The sequence below is a fragment of the Myotis davidii genome, unplaced genomic scaffold (assembly GCF_000327345.1).
Source record: "Myotis davidii unplaced genomic scaffold, ASM32734v1 scaffold362, whole genome shotgun sequence".
Classification (NCBI taxonomy): Eukaryota; Metazoa; Chordata; class Mammalia; order Chiroptera; family Vespertilionidae; genus Myotis; species Myotis davidii.
The window spans coordinates 4277650-4304346 of record NW_006297152.1 but is presented as its reverse complement, the minus strand read 5'-3'; the positions used below and the strand labels follow the sequence as shown (position 1 = coordinate 4304346).

Sequence of the window (26697 nt, the reverse complement as noted above, 5' to 3'; positions counted from 1 at the left end):
AGCCACATAAGTGAAGGTGTGCATGACACAGTGCATGTGTGGAGGCTGCCCTTTCAGATGTGACATCATGCTGATGGCACCTGGAAGCTGCGGGGAGAGCAGTGGCTCCACAGCGAGCGTGCCAAAGGTCCTTTATAGGAGCTCTGCACGTTATGTTTCCACTTTTCTGTGATTTTAGACTCTTTTTGTTCTGTTCACTTGAGTCAGCTAGGCCATCTGTCTAGATCAGTAACATCTCACACTTTCCAATTGGTCAGGTAGTTGAGTGTTAATATGTCACTATCACTGCTGAGGCACTGTATTTGCTAGTACTTTTAAAGCATTTTTAACGAATCCTTCTAGTATTGTCATTCTTGGTCTATATAAAAAGAAATTAGGGTTCAGAGAATTTATGTGATTTGTGCAAATCCTGTAAGTAGACCACTGGATCATAAGAACTATAGAACAGTATATTTTATATTGTTAGCTGCCAACTTTAAAGTGGTTAAAGCGCCTATGTATGTAATGTGTATAAGGAAGTTTAAAACAGTAGGAATGATTAGACTGTAAGAGTGCTTTTAAAGTATTTTTGGCAAATGAAACTTATGTAAAAGCTCAATATGTTAAGGTAGAGACTCTATTTTATTATTATGAATTGATTTTACAAGTTCTATTTTCTTTTAAAAATATTTTTATTGATTTCAGAGAGGAAGGGAGAGAGAGAGAAACATCAATGATGAGAGAGAATCATTGATCAGCTGCCTCCTGCAAGCCCCCAAGTGGGGATTGAGCCCACAACTCAGGCTTGTGCCCTCACAGGGAATCGAACCGTGACCTCCTGGTTTATAGGTTGATGTTCCACCACTGAACCACACCAGCCAGGCGCAAGTTCCATTTTCTAATAACAGCCTACTTTCAAGTTAGCCAGTAACGCTAATACACTATTTATGATGAACACAAATATTTGAAATCTGAATTTGTGTAGTCATTTGAAGCCTCAATATCTGATATATTTTTAAGTTTTGTTGATTGCCCTCACTGAAAAAAATTCTGATTAAGGTAAATTATTGCAAATGGGTATAATTTTCTTACCATCTAAGCCTACTCAGAATGATATTCAAGCAGATTGACCCAGAAGCTTGAAAAATAATTACTAGGAAGGTTTTGATTCAGCTTGCATCACCATGTAACTCTAACCTTAGAAGGCCCACTCTTCCCATTCTCTCTTAAATCCAGTCCAATCCCATCTACTGAAATTGCACTTGTCAAGGTCCCTAGACCTCTGTGTAGCCAAATGTGTTCCTAAGTCCTCCGTGTTCACCTCTGATCACTTTCTCCTTTGTGTTCCTTCTAGGTCTCCACTCTCTCCTGGAGGGTGCGCTGGGGAAGGGGAAGGAGGCAGAGGAGAAGTAGAAGACATTCATAGTTGACACCTCTGATAGCAAATAGACACTATTACAAGTCACTTTATCTACCCAGAACTACAGTTAGTCACAGGTGCAGAATGCTGCCTGGTCTTGTGTAAGTCAGTATTCCCATCTATAAAGCCAGAATAGCAGTGCAGGTTTACTTGGCAGGGCTGTAAATTAAAGTCCCCTAATTCATGGTCATCAAATATTTTCCAAATTTGAAGAGTCATAGAAATGAGAAAAATACTTACCAAGAGACCCCCGAGGGGTTATGCTTGTTTAAGCTGTCAGCCATTCCTTGGGCAGTGGTAATTTCCTGGCAGGAACTGGCCTAGAGAGGCCTTGACAGACATTGCACAGAGCAGCTAAAGAAGGCCTGATTGACACGAAGATATTATTTTATCTTCGTAAAGCAGTGTGAGGCCTGGCACAGCGGGAGGAGGCCGTGAGGTATTCACTTGACAGCCTGCCATTGTCAACTCTTAGGGGAGGGAGACGTCAGTGCCTAGAAGGACAGGTTGTGAGTGGTTCGTTTTTAGTTCAGCTGCAACAACTCCTGCTGGTGACTTAATACTGTGATTGCGGAACTCTCCATGTGTGCCCATGTGTGTGTGTGTGTGTGTGTGTGTGGTGTGCATCTGCATGCATTCATGTGAGCAATTCCTATTCACTCACTGTGACTCCCCGTGGGCCACATTTTTCATGGGTTTCTGAGGCTTGCTATTAAGCAGATTGTACTAGGATGACCTGGTTTTTTGGACAAGGAAGGTAACATAGTAAGTCATATAAAAATTTAGCGTATGTCTCATTATCGTGGTGTAGGCTGATAGCAAAGACAATAGGGGATGGTGGTCTAATTTGGACCTTAATCCCAATCCCTAAAGCAGTACGGATTTGTGGAAATCAAGTTTTCTGGTGCTACAATACAGAAATGTTTTGTGGCATTCTGATAAAAGGAACACATTGGGAAGGACCCTGTTGAACCTTAATTTTGCCCCTGCAAATTATGAATGATCTTGGGCTCCAAGCCTGAGGATATTCATCCCCCCTCATCAAACCAACTATGACGAGGTGGTTTTCCTCAACTGATATTGAGCAGTCTGCAGTACAGAAGACCTACATGGCCTTTCTTTGCTTTTGATGATTAGATGCAATGGGATGGATGGAAGTTTTTACTTTTTTTAAGTTTTAATATTTTTTATTGATTGATTTTAGAGAGAGAAAGGGAGAGACACATTGATTTTCCTACACACCCCACCCTGGGGATTGAGCCCACAAACCGGGCTTGTGTCCTGACCGGAAATCGAACTGTGACCTCCTGGTTCCGTAGGTCAATGCTCAACCATTGAGCCACTCTGGCCGGGCCCTTGGTTGATTCTTGTATGTGCCCTGACTGGGGATTGAGCCCACAACTTGGGGTATCAGGACCATGCTCTAACCAACTGAGCTATCCAACCAGGGCTGGATTAAGATTTTTAAAAGAAGTTTTATTACTTAAAAAAAAAGTAGTGTCCCCATTTAAAAAAAAAACAAACCCACACCAAAACCCTTTGAATGAAGCCTTATCTTATGAATTCTAGGACAAGATTGTGATTTCCATGAATGCAGGAATTTTGCATGTTTATTCATCACTGTATCCCCAGGCCCTGGAACTTATAGAAGGTGCTCAATAAATACTTGTTTTATGACTGAATCATAGTGTCATAAGTGCTAAAACCTTAAGCCACAAGAAATATGGGGTTTGTTTCTACCACAGTGATTTTCTATGAAAACACTACCCAAACTTTCTCCTCACCCCTTTCCATAAATATTCCTTGAATGAATGAATATCACGGGTGGGGAATCTTTCCTCTTTTTGGGCAGACGCTCATTGCTTCATTTATTATTTCATAAGATGTCCCCTGTGATGTTTAACTTAACCGATCTACTGGGTTTTTCATTTTATTCTTCTCTGAGTCACACTTAGCCTGTGCCAGAGAATAATGAAACTCAGCTTCTTGATGGTCACGATCAGTGTTCGAAAGGGGCTAGTCTTACTCTTTTTTTAAACAGAGGGCCGCTTTGGTGTAAAAGATCGGATAGAGAACCTCCCACCTACTTCTGCTTTGATAGTATACAAAGAAGCACTCAGTGCCACAAAATCACAGAAATAAAATGAAGAAATTAAGAGAAGATGATGCTTTTGATGAGATATCAATAAACAAACAACATTTTAGAACCGATGATGATCTTAGCCTGATTATGCAAGTTAAGTCCCTTGGTTCATACTGAGGAAGCCAAAACCTAAAGGGGCACAGAGCAAAAAAGTATAAGAATCCGAGCTAACGCTCACTGTGCTTTTCCACAACATTGCCACAGCAAGCCACAGGGAGCTAAGGTACTTTTATTTATTTTTAAAAATAACTATTTATCAAATGATTAAAGCCAGAAACAAGAGTACAGTTTTTTTTTTGTTTTTTTTTAAAAAAATATATTTTATTGATTTTTTACAGAGAGGAAGGGAGAGGGACAGAGACTCAGAAACATCAATGAGAGAGAAACATCGATCAGCTGCCTCTTGCACATCTCCCACTGGGGATGTGCCCGCAACCCAGGTACATGCCCTTGACCGGAATTGAACCCGGGACCCTCCAGTCCGCAGGCTAAGGCTCCATCCACTGGGCCAAACCGGTTTCGGCAAGAGTACAGTTTTTATATTTGCACTATATAGCCCCCAGGCCACCCAGAGGAACTCCCTGGGCCCTCCTCAGTGCATCTTAGAAAGTTCTTGAACCACTGCTGCAAGGCTAGGGATTGGGAGTCGGAAGCAGTATGGTAGGGATGGCAGGGTGAGGAAGCTTGGTTCTGATTCTGATTTTGTTGCAGGAAAGAAACTAACATTTATTGGGCCACGGCTATGCTATATTCTTCTTATCTTGTTTAACCCTAATTACCATCTTTGCGAGGAGGATATGGTCATCTTAAGAACGAGGAAACTGAAGTTGAGAAGGGTTAGGAAACCTACAGAAATTAAGGTCATACATACTACCCAAAAGTTACTGCTCAAGTTCCGCCGAGAGGCCGCAGCTGTGAAGAGAAAGTATTTGGATGAGTCCTGAGAGTCCTTCTAGGTCCCATATTCTAGAGATTCTATATTTTATCCTGTTCTCCTTACTGATGTGTAGCTTTGAAGATTTAACTTAACTCCTTTATACTCTCTCCCCCACCCCACCACTGTGAACTGATATAAGGATTGTCACAGGCCCATCTCACAGGGTAGTGTGGCGACAGATCGCTAGACACTGCAGAAGTGTTTCCGTTAGGTGTAAGCCTTGTTTCTCAGGGTGCTAGGGTCTCGCTAGCATCTTAAATAATTAGGTGGTGCGTGCTATTGACACTTTATTTTCACATTACAACATCAAAGAGCTAAGAATTGCTACTATTTTAGCAATTGGTCCTTGCAACCTTTAGCCGATAGGCCAAACTATTATCTCCATATACTAGAACTATTACCTTGTCACATTTCCAGAAGGTTGAGATGACTCAATAGACCAAAGGAAAGGAAGGGTGGCATGTTATATAAAACACTGTGTATTAGTTAGGGAAGGCTAATCGTTATAACAAATGGACTCCAACATTTATGATGGCACAAGCGTAATAAAAGTTCTTTTCTCGTTCACAAGAAGGATAGGACAAGTTAACAAGTCAGTTGAAAGAGGCCTTCCATGTTTAATGTTCAGTTTCTGAGGTCATCCTGGGGGCTGTCTCCATGCAGTCCCTTGGAAGAGAAAAGAGTGTGGAAAAGTGCGCATGGAGGATGTTAGGAGCTGCGCTAGGAATGGCACACGTCGCTTTCATCCAATTCCTTTGCTTGGAACTCAGTCACGTGGCTGCATCTAACTGCTAGGGGCTGGGAAGTGTCATCCCTGGAAGGACAGCCCCCTTCCCAGCACGGACCCTACACAGTGGCTGAGGGAACACGGTTCTCAGAGGAGAGCTAGTCTCCTGTCACACCTTGGACCAAGATCAGACGACCTGTGTTCTGGTACTGGCTTTTCTCGTACTGGCCGGTAATTTTCTCCTCCATAAAGTAAGAGCGTTAAGTAGTTGATATCCAAGATATCTTTTACTTTCGAATTCTGTGGCTTTTATATGACTCTTAAAGACAACCTGTTCCATGTGAAGGCAGCTAGTTTTTTGCCTGGGTGCAGTGAAAGTCCTGGGTGAGTGCAGCAAACCTTCTCCCATACTAAACTTCATCCTGGCAAAGCTAGGAGCCAAGTTCAAGGGCTTCTTTGATCCTTGTTTTGCTGATGTGGAGGCTGACGTTCAAAGGGTTGAATGAGATATCCAAGATCATTCAGCTGGAAGAGTTAGCGCTTTTATCAGTGGAGCTGCCATTACAAGTCCGGTTTTTATCATTCTAAAGTATACTCTTGTCAGTCTGCTATACTTCTTTTTTTTAATATGTGCTTCTCTTCTCTAGCTCAAGCTCTCAGGTCAGAGGCCATATTGTGCTTCTATTCCAGTGGTCGGCAAACTGCGGCTCGTGAGCCACATGTGGCTCTTTGGCCCCTTCAGTGTGGCTCTTCCACAAAATACAGCGTGTGGGCGCGTGTTTACAGTGCGATTGAAACTTCGTGGCCCATGTGCAGAAGTCGGTATTTTGTGGGCCAAAGAGCCACATGTGGCTCGTGAGCCGCAGTTTGCCGACCACTGTTCTGTTCTGAACACTAGTGCTCCTGGCCCAGCAGTTGGTGTTCATTGATTGACAGGCCACGCAGAATGAGTGTGAACACTGGCCGAGCGGCGTGCACTGCTGCTCTTGCTCTGACTGACTATACGTGGTCTATTCTCTTTGTAGGTGAGGAGATGAGCCTTGCTGAGGAGACCAGAGGGTTTTCCTCTCTCTCTCTCTCTCTCTCTCTCTCTCTCTCTCTCTCTCTCTCTCTCTCTCTCCAGTGCACATGTCTCCCTCTCCAGAGCGTGGTGGGGCACGGGCATGAGGAGAGAAGCTTCCCTGAGGAGGACTGGGCTCTTTATTTCCTGATGCCCTGGAGTGCCTTTGTCTTTTCTTTTTTAAGGCCATGTTGGCTTGTGTGACACACCCGTGGTTTAGGGGAAGAAATAAATGTTTGCAGAGGAAAGGAGAGCGCAGAGCAAATTCACATGGTCTGGCGGAGTGAAGAGAAAGAAGCTGAATGCAGATGGCATTAGAAAAAGAGAGGATTTAGCAATACCTGAGGGAAGGCATGAGAGGAGAAAAAGAGATGAATGCAAAGTGTGGTAGAAAACTTAGCCTTGAGAAGAAACTGAAGTGTGCCAACAGCAAAAGGAAGGCTCCATGAAGATACAGAGCAGAAGGGAAAATGTGAAATGAAGTAAGGGAAAAATACAGCTGATAAAATCACCAGGGAGATATAGCAAGGCCCTTCAAGATCATTAATGGAAGTTTAATGCCAAAATATTAGAGCAAGAAACCACTCGCAAGTACAGAGCTTGCCTGAGGGTGGCTTGTAAAGAACACCACAGAAGAGCCAACTCCGTTGCCTCTGGCACCCACACAAGCGTGTGTGCCCTGAAATGAGATCTGTCCTATCACTCCTGTGCTCCCACTTCACACACACACACTTCACTGCCATCTTTAAATTTTCTTCCCGCTGACCTGGAATCATAGAGGCACCTGTAAGAGCTGACCCAGAGGTGCTGCCAACCTGCCGAGATCGGCATCCTTGGGCTGCCCCCTTCTGGCAAAGGATCAATTTAAGGACCATATTAAGTTGTTCATTTCCCCTGTCATACTACTGACTCATCCATATTACGAGTGCTTACTTGCCAGCCTCTCTCTATTCATTTGAAGTCCCTTTCAAGTCAGGCACTGTGGCTGTTTTGTTCATGTAATAGTCCTACTACTTAGTGTGTGGAGAATGGATTGGGTAGGGAGGGTGTAGGAGTTTATGTAGAGATAAATGGTGCTCAGAAAACTGGACAGCCATATGCAAAAGAATGAAACTGGACTATACATAGAATGAACTAAAAACTGATTAAAGAGTTGAATGTAAAATCTGAAACCATAAAACTCCTAGAAGAAAAACATAGGCAGTAAGCTTTTTGACATCAGCCTTGGCAATGAGTTTTTGGATCTGAAACTGAAAGCAAGGCCAACAAAAGCAAAAATAAACAAGTGGAACTATATCAAACTTAAAGGCTTCTGTACAGAAAAGGAAATCATTGACAAAATGAAAAGGCAACATACTGATTGGGAGAAAATTTTTGCAAATCATATAACTGATAATTATATATAATTTTATATATAAAATATACTTATATACAATACTTATATCTATATCTTATGTATAATTATATAACATGTTATATAATTATATATACTTATATGTAATTATTTCAGAATATTAAATATACTTATATAACGTTATATATAAATTTTTATAATTATATCTTATATAATCATATATAATTTATAATATATGAAATAATATATAGAAAAACTCATACAACTCAATCTACAAAAACCACTAGAACCAGTAAGCAATTTTAGCAAACTTTCAGGATACAAAATCAATGTGCAAAAATCAATTGTATTTTTATCTATTAGCAATAAACAAATATAAACTGGAATAAAAAATAAGACAATATTATTTGCAATAACATCCCAAAGTATGAAATGCATAAGACCTCTATTCTGAAAACTAGGAACATTTCTATGAGAAATTAAAGACCTAAATGGATGATCTACCATGATTATAGCTTGAAAGACTCTATATTATTATAATTTCAATTCTCTTCTAATTTGATTTCTAGATTCAATGAAATCTCAATAAATTAATATTGCTATTGAATCAATATTGTTAAAATGTCACTTCTCTTCAAGTTGATATATAGATCCAATGAATCCCAATAAAAATCCCCAGCAGGCTTTCTTGTAGACATTTCCAAACTTAGTCTAAAATTTATATGGAAATCTAAATGCCTAGAATAGCCAAAACAATTTTGAAAAATAAGAATAATTAGAGGACTTACAGTTACTGATTTTGAACATTATAAAGCTGCAGTAATCAGGGCAGTGTGTTATTGCATAGGTTTAGATGCATAGATCAATGAAACTCATTAGAGAATCCAGAAATAGACCAACATGTATGGTCAATCGATTTTCAACAAAGATGCCAAGGTAATTCAATATGGAAAGGATTACTTTTTCTACAAATGCTCCAAAACAAGTTATTATCTATGTAGGAAAAAAAAGGAACCTCAGCCCTTACTTTATCACACACCAAAATTAACTTGAAATGGACCATAGTCCTAAATGTAAATGCTAAAATTATAAAACTTCTAGAAGAAACTTCATAATATTCAGGTAGGCAGATATCTTGGATAGGAAACAAAAAGCATGAATGTAAAATGTTTGAATTGGGTACATCAACATTTAAATCTTCTGCTCCTCATAAAATAGCAGTAAAGAAATGAAAATGCAAAGACAAGCCTCAGACTGGGAGAAAATATTATCAATATATATCTGACAAAGACCACTTTCAAGAATATATAAAAAAAACTCTTACAATCACTAATAGAACCAATACAAACTACAAAAATGAACAAACTTTTAACCCAAGTTATACAGAGATTGTATATCCATTAAAAGATGCTCAGTATTATTTATTATTAGGGAAATGAAAGTTCAAACCACAGTGTGATATCACTACATATTCATTAGAACATTAGAGTGGCTAAATTAAAATGACCAGCAATACCAACTGTGGTGAGGGTATGATGTAACTGGAAGTCTGATACACCGCTGATGGGAATATAACATTTTACAACCATTTTGGAAAAGAGTTCTGGAAGTTTCTCATAAAGTTAAATATGTACTTATCACATGACCAAGCAATTCCACATGTAAGTATTTATCTAAGAGCAATGAAGGGATATGTCCTCACAAGAATTAGACACAAATGTTCCTCTCACCTTTTTTAAAGTAACTCAAACTAGGAGCAACACCAATGTCCATCAGTAGGTGAATGTATAAGTTAAATATCTGGCAATGTCAATTGGCCATATGTATGTCTTCTTTGGGGAAATGTATTTTCAAGTCCTTTGCCCATTTTTGATTGGATTGTTTATTTTTTTTGCTATTGAGTTGTATGAGTTTCTTATATATTTTGGGAATCAACTCCTTATTGGATATGTCATCTGTAGACATATTCTCCCATTCAGTAGGTCATTGATTTTCAACCAGTGTGCCGCAAGAATTTTGAAAACATACAATACCTGATTAGTCAGGGGCACTGACCTCTTTTCCCTTCGATTGTCAAATAAAAAAACGACAGTAAGCCAGCACAATAGCCGTCCAGTTTGAGTAAATCAAAATTATACCTATTTTTTTGCTCTGTTTTTGAGGACAAGGTTTTGGAGACAGTGTAAGGAAACTGAATAAAGGCGTCAACAATTTCTCCATCATATAAAGCCTTTACCAGAGGCTTGGTGCATGAAAATCGTGCACAGTGTCAGACAGCCCTTGTGTTTATATTGAAGCTGTGATGAGGCACAGTGGGTTAAGAAAAAACCTATGTAATGAGGAGGCACACTGGGTTAAGGGAAAACCTATGTAATGAGGAGGAACAGAAGATTTGACCCAGAGGAAGGTGCTTACATGGTCAGGCCCAGCTGAGAAGATCACGGAGGAGTTTAGCTCACGTCACTACCTCTTCTCCCTAAGATAATGATGGGGAAAAGGAGAGTGGGTGTTCAGCTGGCTCAGTGGCTCAAACTGGGAGGCTCATATTTAAAATGGATGTCACTGCTATTGTATTGCTTTAGTGTATCCGAAGTCCTGCCTTTCTATTTCAATTTCCCTTTCGGTTATGTGACACCAGCTATGACAGCCTGTTATAAAGGGAAAGCTAGCGTTGCCAGATTTTAATTTGGAAAACACAGAATTTATTTTTGACTGGTGCAGTAGAAACAGGAGTAGAATCTAAACAACTTTGGAAGTCTATGGCAAGGCAACAGAGAGGGGGAGGAATTTAATCAACTTCCACCCAGGTGGCCTGTTGGCAGATTTCTAGGCTGACTTAATCGATGTGCTTATTTCTCAGGTAGGACCTCACAATTATTTGGACCTGATTTCACTATACTTCATCCTTTTTATGATGTTATAAAGTAACTAGTTTGGAATTCCTTTTCAGGCCACACCAAAGAATCCTATATAATAAAAGGCTAATATGCAAATTTACCTAATGGCGGAACGACCAGTCGCGATGATGTGCACTGACCATCAGGCGGCAGAAGCTCAATGCAGGAGCTTTCCCCTGGTGGTCACTGCTCTCCCACAGAGGGAGCACTCTTCATCCAGAAGCTGGGCTCACGGCCGGTGAGCATAGTGGCGGGAGCCTCTCCCACCTCCGTGGCAGTTGGACATCCCCTGAGGGCTCCCGGACTGTGAGAGGGCGCAGGCTGGGCTGAGGGACCCCCTCCCCCCCCAGTGCACGATTTTCATGTACCGGGCCTCTGGTAAAAAAATAAAACCCCACACTTTCTTTTTGTCCAGACTGAAGTGGAGAAATGAACAGTGCCTAGAAGTTGTGATTCTGAGCTTAAGCTTCACTCGCATGTAAATCATTTTTAGACTACAATAAAGTTCGCAATTAAAACCTCTCTGGTATCCAGAATCAGTGTCAACCACAGTCAAATTGGAGCAATGAACCCGAGACTGCGCTCACCAGAGCTGTAAATCATAAACCCATCACCCTCCGGAGCAGGAGCAAAGGGAAGAAGTCAGTGAGTACTGTAATAGGTTCCATATGCTTTTTAAAGAAAGTCTTAAACCGTACCTAGACTTACGGATCACCATACTTCTGTAGAAAAATGTTACGTACGTGAATAAAAAGTGGGGGACACTGTCAATTTTTTGCTTCTGTTTTCTGCTCCTTTTTAAAAATAGTGGAATCATTGTTTATTTAGCGCTGGAAGGGCAGAGCTGGGGAAGTGAATATGTTCCAGAGAATGTGAAGGAGCTGGCGGAGTGGAGCCTGAGGGGAGGTGGGGAGAAGCTGACTCTGAGCTTTGGTAGCTAAGGAAGTACAGATAAGGAAGCAAAAATTTCAGATAACCCTCTTGGCCTTTCCCCTGCTACTTGACTGCAAAGAGTTAGTGTTTCTCGTTAAGCATTAAAGTTACAAAGCCACAAATAAACATGGCCACAATTCTGTGGAAAATCGGAAAGGCCATGGCAGAATGGAAAAGGAAGCTTCATTCCAAATGAGACAGATCTATATTCAAAATTGGCACCCTAACTGGTTTGGCTCAGTGGATAGAGCATCAGCCTGCAGACTGAAGGGTTCCAGGTTCGATTCCAGTCAAGGGCATGTACCTGGGTTGCGGTCACATCCCCAGTAGCGGGTGTGCAGGAGGCAGCTGATCGATGTTTCTTTCTCATCGATGTTTCTAACTCTCTATCCTTCTCCCTTCCTCTCTGTAAAAAAAATCAATAATATATATATATATTAAAAAAAATGGCATTCTGAGGTGTGACCTTGAGCAATTAACTTCTCTGAGCTTCACTGTTACCTGAATAACAATTTAATACCTCCCAGAGCTCGCTCCATGTAATGCCCTGTGCACATCTCTCTTCTAACACTTACCCTATCATTAAAAAATGTATCCTATAATTTTGAAATACATCTTTCCCTTCATATGATTTCTGATGTTTCAGTGATTTGGATTAAGAGCTCCCAGTAGGTAGGCTGACTAAAGGAAGACACATACTTACTTATCTTTATTCAACCCTGCCTCACACACACCTTGAATGATGATTACGCTCTAACTAAGTAAAGTGTTAGGAACTCCCCCTTCCCTCCTGTGCATAGCATGGTGCTGGGTAAGGTTTAAGCCAGTGGTTCTCAACCTTCTGGCCCTTTAAATACAATTCCTCATGTTGTGACCCAACCACAAAATTATTTTCGTTGCTACTTCATAACTGTAATGTTGCTACTGTTATGAATCGTAAGGTAAATATCTGATATGTAGGATGGTCTTAGGCGACCCCTGTGAAAGGGTCGTTCGACCGTCAAAGGGGTCTCGACCCACAAGTTGAGAACCGCTGGTTTAAGCAATCTAATGGCCATGTCCCTGGAAGTTTGCCATCTTGCAGCAGTAGGTCATATTGGGCCAGTGACCCCCTCAGCTAAGAAGGCAGGGATTCGAAATTTGCACAATTGCTGTTGTGCTAAGAGGTCTGACTCCAAGACACAGTCTCATCAGGTTTCCACTCCGGTTTATTGCAAATAGCAAGGTCAAGCTGTGGCAATGAAAAAGAAATGGAGAAAGTGGAAAGTCCTGTAAAAGTTTCAGGGAGGAAAATTAAAAGAGAAAAGAAACTGCAACCCGGGGTCTCGACCCACAAGACATGGAATGAAATGGTGACATGGAATGAAATGATCCTATTTCCCCTCAGACAGATGCTGCAATGGATTTTATACTGACTCTGAAACTCAAACCGACACCTAACCCAGTACTCCAGCCCCACATTCCATCCACCGCTCGTGTGTTTGGTATTGAAATTGAGACATTTCACAAATTTGGCTATCAAATACTGTATGTGTGTGGAAAAAGGGCAGATAAAATGGGCCAATTAGACCACAGTCACATCTGTCCAAACTCTCACCCTTAACCTTAGCGAGAACATAATCTAGGATCAAACACAGAAACCCTGCAGATGTACACAGTCATTTCATACAGCCTTTGAAGAGGCTGCGATGGCTGGCTGGCGCTGTTCTGAAGGTCTGATGAGAAATCCAGCTTGGCCCTGCTAGGAATATTTTCAGTTTTAAAGAAAAAGGAGGTTCTAATTCAGTAACTATTTAATATATCCCAGCAAGGTCCTCCCCACTGGCTGAGTTGAAAACACTCCTGACTCTGTTGCTATGTAAAGCAGTTTTCAAATGTGTTTCAGAAACCTGTTTGAGATTTGAGAACATAACTTGGTTTTCAGTTGCTTTAGTTAGGCTTAAGATATTTTGGTTCAACCCCAAAATAATGTGGGGTTCTATCTTTAATGGACCATGGAGGGTAGATTCGATAGCTGCCTCTCATGCAACAATCCACATGAATGCAGGACCCATTCTCTACAGTACACCCTATAGAACATGAAGTGAGAGGGGAAAAAAGGAAGAAATAAGAAAAAGCAGTTGGTTTGTTCTTCAAGAGTTCGCTAGTAGGCTATTTGAAAACAATGGAAAATCATTAACAATAATGATTGCACCTTTTCCAATATATGTGGAACGTGACCAACATAACTGCATTAACTCAGGAAAATGTCATTATGCTATGGCAAGTTCAAGCGTTTGGGAGGGTTTCTCAGAATTCTATAAGATATGGCTTTGATTTAAAAAATACATATATTTTTAAGAATTTAGATTAAAAAATTTTTGTTGTTGTTGATTTCAGAGAGGAAGGGAGAGGGAGAGATAGAGAGATGGAAAGGTCAATGATGAGAGAGAATCTTTGACCGGCTGCCTCCCACAAGTCCCTTTACTGGAAATCAAGGCCACAACCCGGGTATGTGCCCTGATGGGGAATGGAACTGTGACCTCCTGGTTCATAGGTCGATGCTCAACCACTGAGCCATACCAGCTGGGGCTACTTCTTCCTCTTCTTCTTTTTAAAATTTGCTGTGGGTACACAGGTCACCAGGGGATAAGCCCACGAGATTTATGTAAGAGTCAGAGTCGGGAAGCAGCATTCTAGTGGTTCCTCTTTGATTTCATTGTCTCTTAGTGTTCTTCTGTTCACATGGTGAGGGAGCTTTTGATCCCACGTGGAATGGGTTGGCCAGATTTAATCACAGATGCAGATAAAAAATGCTGAGAAGAAAGTAAAAAATGTAAGCCAGTGGTAGAACTCCCCCTAACACAGTGCAGCACAGATCCCTCCCTCGCTCGTGCTGGATGGATATTGGACCCATTCCTGTGTCCCTAGCGCCACTTATGGGCATTTAGTCCTATTTCAGAGGTCAAGGTCAGGGAAAGGACAGCATAGTTAGATGGAAATGAAGATGCTGCTCTAACTATAAAGCTTTCTGCATCTAGTTAGTCTAGCAAATTAGTGTCTGGGTATTCAGCAGTACCAACTAGATTTAATCACTACGGTGGGAAACTAATCAAGAGTCCTCCGTATGGAGCAAGATGTTACCTGATCTAATGAAAGGAATTATAATTAAGAATACATGATATGTGTAGAAATCATGGTTCCTTGCTGCTTAGAGACAGAGAGAGGGGATGAGGGTTGGCCTTGTGCCAGGTCACCACACATGCCTCTCCCAGAAGTGTTTTCTTGAAAGAGATTTTCCCCCAACACGACCTGCCATTATCCTATGGCCTAGTAAAATGACTGTAATGAAATAGAATAGACTTCTGGTTTTGGTAAAGTAAAAGATTGAGAACAGACTGCTCTTTAACCTGACATGTAGGAAGGTCAATCTGTTTGGAAGTTAGTTTACAATGATTTTGCGTGTTAACTGATAAACTCAACAGGTTTCCTTCCCCTGCACCTAACATTATTAGGTTCTTGCATTCCTCCTATGAGAAGCCCCCTCTGAATCCTTTCAAGAGCTCAGATTCCTGGGAATTTAGATATTGAACATGGACATGATGCTATTCTCTAAGTGGAATATCGACTATGAAAGCAGAGCAGTGCAGTGTGGTGGTGAGGGCATAACTCGGGGTGATGGCTAGAGAAAGACTCTAGGTCCGTGATGGTGAACCTTTTGAGCTCGGCGTGTCAGCATTTCAAAAAACCCTAACTTAACTCTGGTGCCGTGTCACATATAGAAATTTTTTGATATTTGCAACCATAGTAAAACAAAGACTTATATTTTTGATATTTATTTTATATATTTAAATGCCATTTAACAAAGAAAAATCAACCAAAAAAAGGAGTTTGCGTGTCACCTCTGACACGCATGTCATAGGTTCACCATCACTGCTCTAGGGCTTGTTCCTGAATCTCTCTTAATCTGAGCTTCTCCTGAGGCTGTTTTGAGGATGAACTGATGCTTCTGAGGTGCAAGCCCTGAGCCCAGTGTAGGTGAATGCTAACTTCACTGTGGTGGGTTGGAGTGGGAGGGGAATGTTAAGGATGTTGCTGTCTTTACTGTTGGGACCTAAAGGGTGACTCTGATCTGAATCAGCTCGACTGCCTTCAACTTAAAGATAACATTTAGCCTGTGATGACTGAGGTGGATGGTGCTCCCCTAAGGGTTTTTGTATTTTGCTCTCATTCAGCCAGTTAGAGCTGGAGTCACAGAATTGTGAAACACTTGAGTGTGGGACAGTCATGTGATTTATAGTCCCATCTCACTTTAAGCTGAGCTTTTTATTGTAATAAAAGTGCAGGCCATAAACTTTTTAGTTTGATGTAGTCCCATTTGTTTATTTTTTTTCTTTGGTTTCCCTTGCCTGAGGAGATATATCTGAAAAAATATTGCATATGTTTTCTTCTAGGATTTTTATGGTTTCAAGTCCAACATTTAAGTCTTTAATTCATTTTAAGTTTATTCTTGTGTATGGTGTAAGAAGGAGGTCTAGTTTCATTTTTTGCATGTATCTGACCAATTTTCCCAACACCTTTTATTGAATAGACTATCTTTACCCCATTGTATGTTCTTGTCTCCTTTGTCAAATATTGACCATAAAAGCCTGAGTTTATTTCTGGGCTCTTTATTCTGTTCCATTGATTTATATGTCTGTTGTTACGCCAGTACCATGCTGTTTTGATTACTATGGCCTTGTAGTATAGTTTGATATCAGGTAGCATGATTCATCCAATTTTGTTCTTTTTTTCCTCAAGATTGCTGGGACTATTTGGGGTCTTTTGTGGTTTCATATAAATTTTTGGAATATTTGATCTAGTTCTGTGAAAGATGCCATTGATAGGAATTGATAGGTACCTTGATAGGAATTGTATTGAATCTCTAGATTGCTTTGGGTATTATGGATATTTTAATGCTGCTGCTCAGGTATGTGTTTATGTCTTGGCTCTCAGTTCTGTTCCATTGTTCTGTGTGTCTATTTTTCTGCCACTATGATACTGTTTTGATTATTGTAGCCTTTTAATACAATTTGAAATCAGGGATTGTACATCCAGAAAGCAACATATTCCTATCCATGAACATAGTATATGCTTCCATTTATTTGTATCTTCTTCAGTGTCTTACTAATTTTCCAAGAGCAGGTCTTTTACATCCTTGGTTAAGTTTATTCCTAGGTATTTTATTTTATTTTTAAAATACATTTTTATTTTTTTAATAAAATTTATTGATTTTTTACAGAGAGGAAGGGAGAGAGATAGAGAGTTAGAAACATCGATGAGAGAGAAACATCGATCAGCTGCCTCCTGCATGCCCTACACTGGAGATCAAGCCTGCAACTTGGGTATGTGCCCTGACCAGGAATCAAACCATGACCTTCTGGTTGACAGGTCGATACTCAACCACTGAGCCACACCGACCACGCGGTATTTTTTTTTTTTTTGGCGGGGGGGGCGCGGGTAATGTAATTGTAAATGGGACTGTTTTCTTATTTTCCCTTTCTGGTTGTTCATTATTGGTGTATAAAAATGCAGCTGATTTCTGGGTGTTTATTTTTTATTCTGCTACTTTACTAAATTCATTTATCAGTTCTAGTAGTTTTGTTTTGTTTTTTTGGACTCTTTAGGGCTCTCTACATACGGTATCATGTCATCTACAAATAATGACAGTGTTACTTCTTCTTTTCCAATTAGGATGCTTTTTATTTTTTCTTCTTGTCTGGTTGCTGTGGTTAGGACTTTCAGTACCATGTTGAATAAGAGTGGCGAAAGCCGATATCCCTGTCTTGTTCCCAATCTTAAGGGAAACACAGCTTTTGCCCATTGAGTAGGATGTTGGCTGTGGGTTTGTTATATATGGCCTTTATTACGCTGAAGCTTGTACCCTTTAGTCCCACTTTGCTGAGAATTTTTATTGTAAACTGAAGGACCCAAGTAGGATGTAAAGGAACTGTGGGCCAGGAGGCTGCGGTGGGCACAGGGGCGGGTCTCGGCCCATCCTCTCTGCCCCTGCCTGGCCCTTCCCGCCGCAGCCCCCAGTCCCCTGTCCTCCCATGCAATGATGGTGCGGAAAAATTGGGGCCAGTGCAGCAGGTGTGAGCGCCGGGCGGGACTGTGGTGCACGGGAGCAGAGAATTTTCAGTTACCACCAGAGGCTGGCCTCGATGACAGCGACTGGTGCCCTGCCTTGGTCTGGCGCCCCCACTCACCTGCTTCACCATCCCAGCGCAGCCAACGGCCGCCATGTCCTGCGCTCTGCTATCTGTTGCCCATGCCTGCCATGTTCCACCTGTGCCCCCTGGTGGTCGGTGCACATCATAGCAAACAGTTATTTGGTTGTTCTGCTATTTGGTCTATTTGCATATTCGGGTTTTATATATATAGATAGGTGCTGGACTTTGTCAAGTACCTTTTCTGCATCTATAAATATGATCATGTGATTTTTATCCTTCAGATTGTTTATGTGATAAACAATGTTTATTGATTTACGGGTATGGTATCGACCTTGCATTCCCAGAATAAATTCCACTTGATCATGGTGTATGATCTTTTTAATGTATTGCTGGATCTGGTTTGCTAATATTTTGTTGAGGATTTTAGCATCCATGTTCATCAGGAATATTGGCTTACCTTTTCAACAAAATGAAAAGACAACCCACTGAATGGGAGAACATATTCACCAATGATGCATGTGATAAGGGGTTAATATCCAAAACTTAAAAAGAACTTAATGCAATTCAACACCAAAGAAACAAACAATCATTAAAAAATAGGCAAAGGACCTGAATAGACACTTCCCAGAAGAGGACGTACAGATGGCCCATAGGTAGATAAAAAGATACTCAATGTCACTAATCATCAGAGAAATACAAATTAAACCACAATAAGATGTCACCTCACACTTGTCAGAACGACTATCATCAATAAATCAACAAACAGGTGTTGGTGAGAATGTGGAAAAAGGAAACCCTCACGCACTGTTGGTGGGAATGCAGATTGGTGCAGCCACTGTGGAAAGCAGTATAGAGTTTCCTCAAAAATTAAAAAATTAAAAATGACCCAGTAATTCCACTTCTGGGAATATATCCGAAGAAACCCAAAACACTAATTTGAAAGAATATAGGCACCCTATGTTCAGTGCAGCATTATTTACAATAACCAAGGTTTGGAAGAAGCCCAAGTGCGCATCAGTAGATGAGTGGATAAAAAGCGCGGTGGTACATTTACTCAACGGAATACTACTTGGCTGTAAAAAAGAAGGAAATCTTACTTTTTGCGACAGAATGAATGGAGCTGAAGAGTATTATGCTAAGTGAAACAAGCCAGTCAGAAAAAGACAAGTACCAAATGATTTTACTTGTATGTGGAATCTAATGAACAAAATAAACTAACAAATAAAATAGAAACAGACTCATAGATACAGAGAATAGACTGACAGCTTTCAGAGGGGAGTGGGGTTGGGGGATGGGTGAGATGAAGGGGAAGGGATTAAGCAAAAAACAAAACAAAACAAAAATTCACAGACACACACCAGTTTGGTGATTAGCGGAGGAAAAAAGTGGTGGTGGGAGGTAGAAGAGGGTAAAGGTGTGGGGGGCGGGCGGGGGTAAATGGTGATGGAAGGAGGTTTGATTTTGTGTGTTCAGCTTCTGATCTGTTTAGATATCCTCTCCCTCCCCCTGTCTGTTTTGCAAATTTGTTTCCAGACTGCCTGGGCTGAACGGAGACCAGGAAAGGAGCCCAGCTGTTTTCCTTGTGTTGGCTCTCTGTGCTGAGCAAAAGAGCAGCATTTCTCCAAGGAGGTTCACAAGGGTAGTATAGTACAAACCCCAGTCTGGTTTTTTTTTTTTTTTAGGCTTAAAGAAAAAATTCTTAAAAACTTCTGCCAAATACTATCAGTGAGGGGCGAAAAGTACACAAAGTCTGAAGTGCAGTTGGACCAGCCTTTAAAAAATATCAACTGGCATGAAGCAGAAATGTTTTGCATTTCTTTAATTTTCTACATTTAACAGGAGACAGTTGCAGTCAGAGAAAGTCACTTCGGACTCCGCAGACTGTTGTGCAATCTCGCTCAGTCTTGGTGAGACAGTACATAACTAAAACGCCTTTGAAAATGGTTGCCCAATGGTTGACATTTGTTCCAAATACATCGTAGTGGCAAATGCTTAATCTTTTATTGCAGTAAAGGTTTTATTTTTTAATGGAAATAAAATAAAATAAGAAATTTTTAAAGGCGATTGAGCTTTTTTTTTTTTTTTTAAATTGAAGCAATACATTTATGTCTAGCCTTGCTCTCAAAAAGCTGGCAGCCTAGCAGGGGTGACCAGAGTAAGGTGAGGAAAGCAAATAGACTAGAAGGCTGCTGAGCGTCCTAAGAGGAAGAAGTAACGAGGATCTGTTTACCTCCTAAAAGACTGACATATACAGTCACTTTAAACTCAACCAACTTCTAGTATTGCGGTGAGAGGATTGGCTATGCCTCCTTTCCCTGGACAAACACTGCCCAGCGCTGGGAATCTCTCTATGCCATAGCCTCCCGGAGTCCTTCCCATCCGACGTCTGTCTGTTTCATACAGGAACCCTGGATCCCAGAGAGCTGCTTTAGTCCTGTTTTCAGGAGGAAGAGACTGGGGAGGCCGCTCTGATGCACCCCCACAATGGGAAGGCTGTATCTTAAGACCTTCTTGGATTCCCCAGTTCGTAAACACCACAATGGCAATCATGACTAGAGAAGTCGGCCACTGACCCAGGATCTAGATGCTAAGGATTGGCAAGGGCACCAAACACCAGCTCTACAAAGCCTTAGCAAACCTATAGTTGACAAGGTGTCAGAGAATTTTGTGGTGTTCTCAAATAGTCAAAATTCAGATGATATATCCATGAATGCCAAGGGGCTATTATATTATCATATTGTTTGTCTGACTTGAATAATGCATAATGTGGTAATAAATACACAATATGAGATAAATCACAGACTCATTTAGTAGTGTAAATCCCTCAGCTGGACCGGAAAAATAATTCAATGCATATTAGTTTTTTTTTTCTACATTTGCGGGGAGGCGGATGCTTTATAAATGTAAGGGATCTCAGCAGCCTTGCAATCATCCTGTTCTTAGTGAAGATGAGGAAACTGAGGCTGAGAAAAGTGAACTGGTTTGTCCAAGGGTAACATAGAGAATTTACTGTAGCTTCCTGACTTGAACCCAGTCTTCTGACTGGAATTTCAGTGCTTTTTGTATTATGCTATTGTATAACTGAAACCTATATAATTTCATTAACCAATGTCATCCCAATAAAAAAATGCAGGCCATAGGAAATGAATCTTTGAGGAAATGCAAAGACTGCTGTTTATTTATTATTATTTTTAAAAATAATTTTTTATTTTTCAATTACAGTTGACATATAATATAGACTTGTAGGTGGGAGAGTCGTAGGTATTAGGAGATAAGTGTAAACAAACCTGTCTTATCTGGACAGGACCTCAGGTCATTAGGAGGCAGAATGAGGATGAGAGAAGATAAGAGGAAAGAATGGACACAAATACTGGTAATCACTGGAAGATACTGGAACGGGGCAAATGCCAGGCATTTTTAAGATTAGAATAAAAATAAAAAAAAATTATTCAGGCAGAAACAAGAGTTTGTGTGTGTGAAGGGAATAAAGCAGAAATACTGTATTATTAATGTACATGGTGGGATCTGCACGGGCAGGAGAAAAGCACGGTTCTAACAGATAATGCAAACACCACACCATTTCAGCAAGGTTCTGAATATTAACACTTTGCTTTCAAAAGTATGTAAAGAAGAGAGGGAGGAGGAAAAGATAATGATTTAGAGGGATGTCTCATACATTATTCACTATCATCAGAAGGAAAGTCAAATTCAATAAAGTACATGTTGATTTATCAAACAAAATCCTGCATGGAGATTAATACAATAAATACAGATTTCAATGAAATTGTGCCCTAGCACTTATTATTTTAAATCCTCACCCCAGGACATGCTTATTAATTTTAGCAAGAGGGGAAGGAAAGGAGGGAGGGAGGGAGGGAGGGAGGGAGGGAGAGAGAGAGAGAGAAACATTGATCGGTTGTCTCCCTATGTGCCCCAACCAGGTATTGAACCCACAACCTAGGTATGTGCTCTGACTTGGAATCAAACCCACAACCGTTTGGTGTATGGGACAATGCTCCATTCAACTGAGCCACACCAGCCAGGGCCCTAGCACTTATATTTAAAGCTATGGTTTAAAAATGTTCATGGGAGTTATGGATAATTTTTATCAAATGGCAAAAACAGACACTGGTAATGTTATTGTGTTCTTAGCTTGTCACTTAATACTTATGATTTTAAGATTAGCCCCTTAGAAGTTGCTCATTTACTTTTGGTACTTATTGATCATTTAGGATATGAAGCTGTCATGAACCCTCTATTATGACCACAGAAAATATGATGGCCATCAGTCAATGATTATTTTAGAAGAAATGGGAGAAATGCTATTATATTATATATGTTATAAGCATAGTGTAGTAAATATTTTAAAATAAAAATACAGACCTCACCAGCACAAATTTTAAAGAAAAAAATTTAAGGAAATACTTTCTCATTGACAATACTATATTTTTGCTTATTTATATCTTTATATAATCATAATCAAATTATTAGTTTCACTAATTTCTGTTATCAATTTCTGTAAGATAGCTATAATTCATAAATATTGATTAGGATGGTGTTTGGATTTAACCTAACTTTAAAAATATTAATAAAAAACCTTTCAGCTTTGGTGGACATGTTAGGGCTCTGGGGCTTGATGGCACAGTGACCTCACAAACCCTTTCATGGCTTTTCTCATCTCAGAGTGTTTCTCAGTGTCGCGCACAAGCACTTTCCTGGTCCTTGTGTTACTTCTTATGCAGTAGAAACAGTGGATAATCACAAACCTTTTACACTTGCACAAAAACAGTTCTCTAGCAATTGTATTTTACACTTTTGAGCAGAATTTTGCTTCTATGTAACCTGATCAGATATGTGCCTTTATATATATATGCAACTTCCTTTCTCCACTCCACCTCCAACTGAAGGGTGATCTCACCATTCAGCAGTTTAAACAAAGGGTCTGCTGTGGGCTTCAGGTGTTTTAGGTTGACAGTCTTCAAAACAGATTTCCAGAAGAGCTCATAAGGCTTATGATATTTTTAGACAAATTATTGAATAGAATTGAAGATTCTGCCTTTTAGTTTTACAATGCGTTCACCTTGCTTGTTGAATGCGCTTGGATTAGTGGTGTTTGTATGGCAGTTAGCCTGTAAGCCTTGACTGTATGTTTTAAGAAAAAAGGCAGTAGGTCACCTCTAAGTTGTGCATCATGTCAGAGGTAGAGAAGGTCTACATATTCGTCCTGCTTTATAGACTCCAGTATATAGACTTCTGGGGAAACAGATAGGAAACCTATAATGCATCTTTAACAAAGGTATGGAGTGGAACTTTCGATTTGAAGAGGTAGGTGGCAGGATGGGCTATATGATATGTAGGGGCCAGTGAAAAATGAAAATGCAGGGCCATTCGTTTGAAAATTAAAAATCTCAAAACAGTGACAGTAGATCATTCAACCAAGTATGGGGCCCTTCTGAGCTCAAGGCCTGTGTGACTGCACAGGGCGCACTCACCAAGCCTGCCCTGGCCAGAAGTTGAGATGAGAGCAAAAAGAAAAAGGAGTAATCTATTTTCCCTCCCTCTTTCTATCCCACTCTTATCTGTGTGCTCATCAGATTGACCATCTGTGCAGGGGGTACTGTGGGGACCATTAGCTAAGACACTGACACTTTAGCCTGTGGGGAGGGGCAGGAGAGAGGGGTTGTATTACACCGTGATGGGGATGGGGGTGGGGGCGTGGGAGTGGGGGTTGAAGGTCTCCTGAACTGACCTAGGATGGAGAGCATTATCTTGGAACCCTTACAGCTTTCTAGCAATGAATTAAAGCTACTTCTCTTCTCGGAATCTAACCTTTCATTGCTGTAAAATGGTGATAGCTACCTTGCAGAGTTATCGTAGGGATTAGACATAATGCAGAAGGTACCTGGCATGGTGGCTGGTATGCAACGGGAGCCAATAGATATTGCATGGAGAGCCTTTGTGTGTGTGTGTGTGTGTGTGTGTGTGTGTGTGTGTGTGTGTGCGCGCGCGCGCGAGTGAAGAGATGTACTGAGTGAGGCTGGGTGAAGAGGCCTCAAGTCTCAGATGGGGTGGGGGATCAAAGTGCTTGAAGAGCCTCATAGGAGCTGGCTGCCTCCCTGCACCCATCCTTCGTTCCCAAGTGCTTTGGGATGGTTTAAAACTCAGAGTTTCATCTTCTTCCCAAGCAGGGCGAGGAATGATCGGTGGGCGGGGTGGGGTGGGGGGAGTCAGTACACAGTGGAGTTCAGTCCAACACTGAAAATTTGCCAACGTTCACCTACGCTGTGGAGATGACACAGCAGCTGTGGGCAGACACCAGTGAGGGCGTGGAGGCTCTGGGATACATTAGGCTTAAAGATGTCCCATTGTTCACCCTGAGGTTTTGCAGTTTGTGTATTTTATCCTATTACGTTTCCATGATATACAAAGGACACAGCCAAAACCATTTCATGTAGTTTTCCCACTTTGTTTTGATTTATTATTTGTTGTTTACGGTGTTGCCTCCAATAACAACAATGGAATTTCCTTCCCTACTTACTCATCTGGCCTGTTTCCATCTTGCCTGTTTATTTTTATTTCCTTTTTGGACTGAAATCTCCGCATGACTCTGCTTTGTTTATTTCCTTGCATGTATGTGTCAGCATCATTCATTAGTATGTCCACTCAGAACAACTTTGTTCATTAATTATAAAGGTCCTGTTTCCTGGTTCCTAGTGGGAGTGTCTGAAGTGCTCCAGCCTGCTCAGGACTGCAAGGCGGCTTGGGTTAGCAGCTTCCTCATCACTGCTTCCTGCAGGCAGATGGCTTACAGATGAAACGGGAGGCAGCAAAGTCACTCCACAGCCAGAGGCCCTTTTCTCAAATCCTCTGACTTACCAACCCTGCCCGCTTATCAGTGTTGATTTCCATTTGCTTTTATGTAGGCAGCCGGCTTTGTGAGGACCTGCTTTTTGCAGACACGCTCAATTCCTTGAGGACGGGTCCCTGAAACCTAGTCTGTTGTTAACTAATGAGCGATCACAGCTCGCAGTGCTAGCTGCTTGGGAGTGTACGATGAATGTTAGACTTGGCCCTTTCTTATGAAGGACTTACAGCCAACAACAGAGTTAAAGAGGTAACTTGACTTATCTATTGGTTACCTGAATATATTAGATCTGGATTCTCATGATTGACTGAATTAACCAATTCATTAAACATTTATTTAGTACTTACCTTGTTATATGACACCATATCTAGTGTCAAGATGCTTAAAAGGCCGGAAGGTAGAAATAGAATGGAAAGCAAATAAATATAATAAAGTCTTGTAGGTAACATGATGGAAATCTGTCCAGAGTATACATAAAAATTAACAAAGGAGGAGTCTTTACTCTCTTGGGTGTGGGTGGAGAGGAAGCGTCACAAACAAAGACAAAAGGTACTGGATATATTTGAGGTCCCATAAGTACTTTCAAGTGTCTGAAACAGAGCGGCTGAGAAGGCAGGAGGGCATGGTGGGAGAGGCAGGTGGAGGAAGGCAGACATAAAGGGCTTTGGATGTCACATTAAGGTGTTTGGATTTTATTCTCTGGGAAAAGTTTCAGGTAGGTGAAACATCATCATTCGATTTTCCTTTTAGAAAAATTACCCTGAGAAGGGCAGATTCAGGGGGACTTGAATGGAAGCCAGAAGATTCCTTTGGACAGTATGGTGCTAAGCAGGCATGATGTGATTCTGAATAAGCCAATGGCAGATAGAAAGATATCCAAGAGTAGACTTTATAGAATAGCTATCAATTTTAAAGGTTTTTTTTATAGCAACTGCTGATGAAACTGGAGCTCAAGAAAGTAACACAGCCATTAACACAGAAGAGAATCTTCCTCTGTGCTTCCATCTGCTGTTAGGAAATGCGGTTGTTGTCACACTAGCCTGTAACACTCTATACAGCGATCACTTGTATACAACCCTTTCTGCCCCGAGACACTAAGCTTCTTAAGGTTAAGATTCAAACTACTGAATTATTTGTGTATGCCCAGCGTGGAGCCTTGTATAAACACGTGTGCAATCGTTGTTTGACGCCATAGCCAGTGCTTCCTGCACATGCACGGCATGGCATGCAGTATGGGGGCATCACTCAGGCTCATCTTACAGCCACCCGTTTTCATCTCTCCTCCAGGGGGGCCAGAGCAGAGGGGCAAGCTGGGGATGCTCTTCACTTTGCTTTAACATTATATCACTTCATTCATCATCAAGATGTGCCTCTACCTCCAGAAGCCTGTGTTAAAATACCAAGAACAAATATTTAAAATATAAAAAGTGGCCGTAAAAGTTGATGCTTTAGTGATACTGGCGTCAGCGGTCTCATTATTCACAAATCAAGCATGGTAATTTGCTTCTCTATCTCTTTTTATGTTACTTAATGCTTTAACCTAGATCACACTTTATTCTCCCACTCAGGTCCGTAATGCCTCCCGCCTGGCTCTTTCAAGATGGAGGGGAAACCTGTGGGAGAGCCTACTCAAGTGGTGTCTAAATTCAAACTTCCCGCCAAGGTGGAGAGCACAGGGCACTGGCTGGAGGAAGATCATGCTCGGATATGGGAAGTTTTGAAGACTGAGGAGGTAAGACAACCCTAAATAACACGGTTGGTGCAAGGATGGATTTTGTTACCCTTGAGACCATAATGCTGAGTGTAGCCAGCACCACAGGCCAGCTGGGAAAATTATTATTTGAGGCCAGAGGCACTTCATGACTGGAGAACAGTAAGTCAGGGTTATGTCCCTTGGACATTAATGACTTCACAGGGATTCAGCCAACAGAGATAGCACTTAGGCCTTACAGTGTGTAAGTAGACATTCTTCTTGTACAATCCTACCAAATCTAATTGGGAAATAAAATCACGGGGAGAAAGCTGATAACGAAGGATCAATCATAATAAGTGGAATTATATGAATTTGTTGTTTGACAGCTACGTGATCAGTGAGGGCTCTTTGGTTGCAAGCAACAGGCATGAACTCTGACTAATTTCCGGGAGATGGGAAATCATTGGAGGATGGTGGGAGGCTCACAGAATTGATGAG

At 41.0% G+C, this 26697-nt stretch overlaps 1 protein-coding gene across 1 annotated transcript in view; it reads left to right on the top strand.

Annotated features, from left to right (window-relative positions):
* RGL1 (ral guanine nucleotide dissociation stimulator-like 1) overlaps positions 1–26697 on the top strand; it is a 210674-nt gene that overhangs the window by 37452 nt on the left and 146525 nt on the right. Inside the window, exon 2 of the mRNA XM_006772955.2 lies at positions 26075–26238. Within this exon, the coding sequence (XP_006773018.1) occupies positions 26107–26238 (132 nt within the window). The 5' untranslated portion in view covers positions 26075–26106. The remainder of the gene's footprint in view (positions 1–26074; positions 26239–26697) is intronic.